Source organism: Electrona antarctica (genome assembly GCF_951216825.1).
Source record: "Electrona antarctica genome assembly, chromosome: 7".
NCBI classification, from domain to species: Eukaryota; Metazoa; Chordata; class Actinopteri; order Myctophiformes; family Myctophidae; genus Electrona; species Electrona antarctica.
In genome coordinates this window covers 57,952,194-57,960,612 of record NC_136812.1, presented here as the reverse complement: position 1 = coordinate 57,960,612, position 8,419 = coordinate 57,952,194, and the positions used below count along the sequence as shown (strand labels likewise).

Sequence of the window (8,419 nt, the reverse complement as noted above, 5' to 3'; positions counted from 1 at the left end):
GGAAAGTGATAGGCTCCCCTACTATTCAGATTGTTTTTGTTTGACCCTCTGGAGATGTTTCTGGGATTGTGTTCACCCCGCCGCCCCCGCCCCCCTCAGCCCCTCCTACTCCAGTCTTATTTAAAAACCCTCCACAGTTCACTGTGAAATAGAGACACACACACAGAGACAGACAGACAGAGAGAGAGAGAGAGAGACGAAGGGACAGACAGACAGACTGAAGAAACTGCGCTCCTTTGTGATCCGTTCTGTCAGCGTTTCTCATGAGAGACAACATGGAGCTGTTGTTTGTTCTGCTGTGGATGTTTCACCTTCATACAGGTAATGTACATACTACTGTATAGCTGCTTTATACTGTTTATAATGTTTATGTTTAATTATAACCTCATTAATCTGTTTATTCACCTTCATAGTTCACACATGGGTAATGTTATGTTTTATTATAACCTCATTAAATCTGTTTATTCACCTTCATACAGGTAATGTAGCTCTGCTTTATGCTGTTTATATGTTAAACAGCATATGTGATTAATCTCTTTATACTGTTTATCTGTTTTATTATAACCTTATAATCTGTTTATATATTTTATTATAACCTCATTAATGTGTTTATATGTTTAATTATAAGCTCATCAAAGTGTTTATATTTTTAATTATAAGCTCATTAATGTGTTTATTTGTTTAATTATAAACTCATTAATCTGTGTATGTTAAATTATAAACTCACATTAATATGGTGAATAAACATATAATTGTGTGTGTACAATAATGTATTTTGCATTGAACATTGGAACGCATTTCTCTTTGCCTTTGTGGGCTTCGTAATCACAGATCGCACATCAGGGCAGATAATATGACAACAAATAACTTCATTACACAAAGAAATCACTGACACGTTTAATCCTTAAAGTTACCATTCTGTACGGGAACCCCTTTTGTTGTTTCAAGCATTGTTATACTTTAGCTAATGAGTGCCGCGCTACGAGCTTGTAGATCTGCTATTTCTTTTTTAAATCGTGAAAATGTGGTGCAAATCTTTTAATATAAATTCTTTCACAGCGAACGTTTAAATCTTTGCTTCTGGGGAGGTCACTGGAACAACATATTTTCAGATGGGGGTCGGCAGCCAATTACATATATTTTGGGGCTCCTTGACGTGAAAATGTTTGAGAACGACATGGGTTTTTCAGAAAACTCAGGATTTAGAAGACATAGAATCGTCCTCAGGTTAAGAAAGTGTACACAATAGCAGAAAATAGCTGTTGTAAGCATGCAGATCTGCTATTGTCTACATGTTTCTATACATGGGAACAACTGAGGGAGGATTATGCAAAAATAATTGTGAATATCTCAAATAACTGCGATAGACGATCATGGGATAATTGTGACACGCATAAATGGAGCTGCTTTACACCGTTGTTCTGTTTTATGTTATTATAACCTTATTATTCATGTGCATCATTATACTGTGTTTCATCATTCATCTGCGTCACGTGAAACATATACGCATGTGTGTGTGTGCGTGCGTGCGCATGTTCACTGTAGTTGCTTGTTGTTACATTGAGACAACTTAATGTTATTCGTGTCTGTTGGCTTATTTAACGTAAATACATGTGTGTGTGTGTTCTGTTCACTGTAGTTGCTTTTTGTTACATTGAGACAACTTAATGTTATTCGTAATTGGTGTCTGTTGATTTTCTTTTCTCTTTAATTGTTATCCCACGATTTTGTAACCCATTTTCACCCCTGTGTCAATTATCTAATGTGATCCTGGGCTCTACATACCCTCCGCCAACCTAGTCCCCATATATGGGGGACATGGGGAGAGCAACAGACTTGAACTCATGCTTCCTTCATGCCTGAGTGTCCAAGTCGCTCCTTTACACCTGACTGGGGTGAGTTTCCCTGTTTGGACGTAGCGCGTGGAGGGAACACGTTATTCCAACCAGTTCCTTTCCCCTCCCTCAGGCGCCCCGGCTGGCCAGGGGGAGGCAGTTTAGAGACCAGGATTACTGCATGTTTTTTGTGAGGGTACCTACCCTAGGGGACACGGGGAGAACATGCAAACTCCACACAGAAAGGCCCTTTCGCCAACCCCGCCGTGTGTGTGTGTGTGTGTGTGTGTGTGTGTGTGTGTGTGTGTGTGTGTGTGTGTGTGTGTGTGTGTGTGTGTGTGTGTGTGTGCGTGTGTGCGCGCGCGCGTGTGTGTGTGTGTGCACGCGCTTCACAGGAGCAAGCGCATGGAGTGTGCACGTGGACCAGAGGCAGGCGGTGCTCAGGTCAGGTGACCGCCACAAGGTGCGTTGCTGGGCAACGGGATGCGGTAACCATAGTAACCATGACGCCGGCGGTAACCAATTGAGCGACAGGGCGGCGGTCACGTGGTCCATCATGGAGGACCGGCCCATGCCCGCCGACCTCAGGGTCACCGGAGGTCAAGAGGTCACGGCCCTGTTTGACCCCGTCACGATCCAACACGAACATACGTACATCTGTAGAGGGCGCTGTGGAGCGCAAAGTAGACAGCTGACCACCAAGATACATGTTTACTGTAAGATATTATTATTATTATTATTATTATTATTATTATTATTATTATTATTATTACAATTATTATTATTATTACTACTTGCGCTGCAAGTACTGTAATCGGCTGCGTGCGTGCGTGCGTGCGTGCGTGCGTGCGCGTGCGTGCGTGCGCATGCGTGCGTGCGCATATGTCGGTAAGAATGGTGGTCTCTTATTGGCTGTTGATAGTGACATAACTAAGGTACGTTCCAAAGTTCGTATAAGGTCAATAACGGGTCTAAAGGATTTAGAACAGCAGTTGTAATAGACATTAGTTAGTAGCAGTACTTGCACGCTCTGCTTGCGCACAAGTAGGCCATGATTGGCCTACTTGTGTGCAAGGCTTGTGTGCAAGGCCTCGACAGAGTGCATTTCTAGTTAATATTACTGTCATTAATGTATTATTATCTTTTTTTTGTTGGACTGTGGATTTTATTTTTGAAGGGCGCAAGCCCCTCTCTATAATATGTCCAGATTTGTAAACACAAACATTGAAGACAAAAGTGAGAACGCAAACTGTGATTGTGATTGGCCTGAAAGAGATGGTGTGTGTATGATGACAAGAGCGCCCCTCACTTCACATGGGTGTGATTATTATTTTTTGAGGGGCGCCGGCCCCTCCGTTACACAGGTTTAATGTTTGTCTTTAGTTCAATGTTTGTTTTGTAAACGCCATTGACAATGGGACGTCATTTTGTCCCTCATTGCGTCATATTGTCTCTTTATTGTTAATGGCGTTTAATGTTTGTGTTTGCACCGTTTGTTTTACATCACCATTACATCACCTAATCACCATGAGTTGGACTTGAATATATATAGCGCCCCTCACTTCACACGGGTGTGATTTTTTTACACCCGTTCCTCGTCATCCCCGTCTTCCTCCTTCACAGTGTTGTTTTTGGCAGTAAATTTAGATTTTAGTTTTCATTTAGTTTTAGTCACATTTTAGTCACCTGGAATGTTTTAGTGTTAGTCTAGTTTTAGTCGACTAAATATCACAAGATTTTAGTCGACTAAATCTACAGTTGATTTAGTCGAACAAAATGTATTTGTGGCGGGCCTTGATGCCGTCGTAATAACGCGTCAGGGCTTGTAGATCGTCTATTTTCAGCATGCAACAAATTGTAAGATGACTTATACTGGATCTCTTGTCCACTAGTCCCTTCCTAACATTAGTCTTTAGTTTTTATTTGTTTTGACGAAATTGTCAGTATATTTAGTCTTAGTTTTAGTAACCATAGCTTAGTTTTCATTTAGTCTCCATTTAGTTTTCGTCAGTGGAAAAAGGTAGTCGACGAACATCTTTCGTCTTAGTTTGTAGTCGACGGAATCAACACTACTCCTTCACTTCCGTCTTCTCGCCCCTTTTGTCCATGTGGTGGACGTGCTTCAGCTTGTCGGCCAGCCGCTCCGTGACGACGCGCGCGCGCCTCGTCCAGGATGTGGGCGCGTTTGCTGAGGAGGCGCGTGGGCCAGCTCGTAGCGCTGCTCCGCGTCCCGCAGGCTCCTCGGCGGACCCTCCTCGGCCTGCCGCTCGCGTCTCTCCTCCTCGCCGCTCTTAAGGGCCTGGACGCGCTGCTTCTTCTCCTCTGTGCTCTTAACCCATTTAGACCCGAGGACGATTCTACAAATGTCTTCTAAATCCTGACAGTTCTCTGAAAAACCCTATGTTTCTATGTCAGTTGTGTTCAAACAGTTTCATGTCAAGGACCCCCAAAAATATATGTAATTGGCCGCTGACCCCCATCTGAAAATAATGTGTTATTCCAGGGACCCCCCCAGAAGCAAATATTTGAGTTAAAAACGTTCACTCTGAAAGAATATATATTCCAAGATTTGTGCCACATTTTCACGATTTTTTAAAAATAGCAGACCTACAAGCTCGTAGTGCGCCACCGAGTTCAAGCAGTACATTCATGCTCTGCTTGCGCACAATGTAGGCCATGATTGGCCTACTTGTGTGCAAGGCTTGTGTGCAAAGTAAGCAATGTATTATTATCTTTTTTGTTGGACTGCAGGTTTTATTTGAGGGGCGCCACTTCCAGCTTTGTGTAGACAAACATTGAAGACAAAAGTGAGGACGCAAATTGTGTCTGGCCGGAAAGAGATGGTGTATGATGACAAGAGCCCCCATTACTTCACAGTTCACATCAGTGTTGTTTTTGGCAGCAAATTTTGATTTTAGTTTTAGTCATAGTCTCTTAAATAGTTTTCATTTAGTTTCAGTCACATTTTCTACAAGCTCACAACGCGTCGCGCTGTGACACGTTGTGAGCTTGTAGATCGGCTATTTTCAGCATGCAACCAAGTGTAAAATGATTTATACTGGATCTCTTGTCCACTAGTCCCTTTCCTAACATTTTCTAGTCTAGTTTTTATTTGTTGACAAAATTGTCAATATATTTAGTCTCAGTTTTAGTCACCGTAGCTTAGTTTTCATTCATTCAGTGGAAACAGGTAGTCGACGAACATTTCTCGTCTTAGTTTTAGTCAACGAAAAGAACACTGCTTCACATGGGTGTGATTATTTATTTTTTTACGAGACACACACGACATGCTTGTTCAACAGAACGGATCACGTGGTCCCTCCGCTCCTCGGTACTCCAGAGCCTTGCCACCGCCGCCGTCTGACTCCTCCCCCGTGTCCTCGTAATCCTCCTCGTCCCCGCCCAGTGTTGTTTTCGTCGACTAAAACTAAGACGAAAATCTTTCGTCGACTACCTTTTTTCACTGACGAAGACTAAATGTAAACTAAATGTAAACTAAGCTATGATGAGTAGGCTATACCACTAAAACTACTAAAACTATACTAAAATGTTAGGGACGGACTAGTGGACAACAGATCCCGTATCATTTTACACTTGGTTGCATGCTGAAAATAGCAGATCTACATGCTCACAGCTCGTCACAGTGCGACGCATTGTGAGCTTGTAGATCGGCTATTTTCAGCGAGTGTAAAATCAGTCATTATGACGGCATCAAGGCCCGCCAAAACACATTTCAATCGACTAAATCAACTGTAGATGTTGTCGACTAAAATCTCATGACATTCAATTGACTAAAACTAGACTAACACTAAAACACTAAAATGTGACTAAAACTAAATATACTATTCAAGAGACTACGACTAAAACTAAAATCTAAATTTGTCAAAAACAACACTGTGATTTTTTTTTATTAACTTTTTCGACCCCCTTCTTGACTCGGCCTCGGACCAAGTACTACGCGTCGATGGATTGCTACTGGCGCCTGGCCGGCGGCAGCCACTTCCTGCGCGGGAGCAGTTTCTTCAGGACCTTCAGCTTGAGCTCCACCGTGGAGAACAGCTTCACCACGTCCTCCTCGTGCGCGAGCGGCCCGTGGGGCCCGTCCACGTGCGCGGGCAGCCCGTGGGGCCCGTCCACGTGTGCGAGCAGCCCGTGGGGCCCGTCCACGTCGACGTGCTTCAGCTTGTCGGCCAGCCGCTCTGTGACGGCGTGCGCCTCGTCCAGGATGTGGACGCGTCTGCTGAGGAGGCGCGTGGCCAGCTCGTAGCGCCGCTCCGCGTCCCGCAGGCTCCTCAGCGGGCCCTCCTCGGCCTGCCGCTCGCGGGCGCGTCTCTCCTCCTCGCCGCTCTTTAGGGCCTGGAATGCTGCGTCCACGCGTTGCTTCGCCTCCTCGCGCTCCTCGGAGAGCGTCTCTTCTTCCGGCTGCCGGAGCTCCCTTCTCTCCGCGGCCGCCTCCTCCTCCGTGGACAGAAGGGCGTCTTCGTCGTGGGCACTCTTTTCCCCCTCCGGAAGTTTCACATTTAGCTCCATTTCAGCTACTCTGTCGTCCAGAGATGACTCGACAGCGCTTCAGGCCGTTCCAGCTGTGTGCTGTATGCTGTGTGCTCAATGTTCTGTGTTATACTTTATTTGTTTTTATTATGTTTTCTGTTTTGTAAAGCGACCTCGAGTACACGGAAAAGCTGTTCTTTAATGAGAACTCACACTGAACATGGAAACGTAGCTGAATGATTGACAGTAAACACTTTATATACCATGTGATCCTATACGAGGTTTTGACACCAGCCTTGCCCAAATATGGAAATTAGTTTTTAGGACAATGTATGAACAACCTACACGTTCTACCTCTGTTGGAGTCCCCCAGGGGTCTGTATTTGACCCCAAGTACTCCAAGTCTGTTTGCCAAAATAGCCAATCAAGCTTGTAGATGTTATTATTAGGGGAGATGTTGTAAAAAGAGGGACTGCTATGGCTTGAGCCCTTCTTATCGCTGCTTGCAGCTATATTCTTCTTCTTCCGCCAAAAATATCAGTTCTGGCTTAACCGTGCAGTCGTTTTTTGCTAAACTTGGCAATATGGTAGATGGTTCTGCCAAACGGTGAGGACGCAAAGCCCACGACCATTGGCCAAAGGGTGGCGCTATAGCACTCAATTGAAAATGCTAACTTTTAACAGGCATAGCTCATGAACCGTTTGACCGACGGCAATAAATCCTCGATACGCATCAACTCATGCCGAACTACTTTCGTGACCTCTGACCTTTAGATCTCCCACGATTTAGAATTGTATGAAAAACTGTTAAATTGGATCCTGCGATTGTTGATCAAAATGCAAGAAACATTCTACACGTGAACTTTGGACCAATATCTAAAACATTGTGTTTTATTTTTATTTAAGTTGAAAAAATCACACCCGTGTGAAGTGAGGGGTGCTAATATATTAAAGTCTAACTCATGTTGATTAGGTGATGTAAAACAAACGCTGCCAACGCAAACATTAAACGCCATTAACAATAAAGAGACAATATGACGTAAATAGCACAATATGAGGTAAATAGCACATTATGACGTAAATTTTCCCTTCATTGTCAATGCGTTTACAAAACAAACTTTGAACTAAAGACAAACATTAACTAGAACTGCACTCTGTCGAGTGCCTACTAGCTTGTTGCACAGTGAATTATTAGGTTTAGCTATTTGCTACGTACCTACTTTTTGCATGTAAAAAAGTAGTATTATGAAGTATGGTAGAAGTTTCTATCTATAAAGAAAATACAGTTCTATCGATTTAGAACTGTCCTGGATCCCTTTTTAGTTAAGAAAAATAAATCATCGATATCTGATGAAAAAAAAAGGTATATAAACTGAAATAAAACATGTTATCACGTATACAGTATAATTATTTAATTATTTATTTTAAATTGTCAATTGCTTTAAATTTACTTATCTTGGACTATAATGCTATTAATACTAAATCATGGTCAGAGTAATAGGTATCTCTAACTTCAATTTCTGTAATAATACTTTCACATTTGTTAAAATATACATGACTCTAAAATACTTCCGTAATCTGTAGTTGGATTTGTGAGTAATTGTTTAAAGACTAATCTGCCTAACCCCTAACAACAATGAATTACGTAATGTTGTAATTAATATGCATGAGTGACGGCTTTCGATGGTGACGTATATGTCGATCAGTGTCGGGTGGATTAAAGGAAATGCCTCTATGTATATGTATATGTAATTTGTAAATTGATTAGCGGTATACTGTGGTTACTTTGCGCCCCATTTGATGCGTATGTATCGTCCCAGCATATGACGTCAGGGCATAACTGGTATAACTAGCTCTCAATGATGAGGTAATAAAGATGTGGATTAAAGGACCCAATGCCAGGGTGTAATTGGTTTTCGATGGTGACATAATGACGATATGTTTTCTATGTATATGTAATTTGTAAGTTGATTAGCGGTATACTGTGGTTACTTTGCGCCCCATTTGATGCGTATGTATCGTCCCAGCATATGACGTCAGGGTATAACTGGTATAACTAGCTCTCAATGATGACGTAATAAAGATGTGGATTA

At 42.7% G+C, this 8,419-nt stretch overlaps 1 protein-coding gene across 1 annotated transcript in view; it reads left to right on the top strand.

Moving 5' to 3' along the window:
* Positions 1-201: 201 nt before the first annotated feature.
* Positions 202-8,419, top strand: part of vcam1b (vascular cell adhesion molecule 1b) — a 35,524-nt gene continuing 27,306 nt past the window's right edge. Inside the window, exons 1-2 of the mRNA XM_079505927.1 lie at positions 202-321; positions 2,231-2,551. Of these exons, the coding sequence (XP_079362053.1) occupies positions 264-321; positions 2,231-2,551 (379 nt within the window). The 5' untranslated portion in view covers positions 202-263. The remainder of the gene's footprint in view (positions 322-2,230; positions 2,552-8,419) is intronic.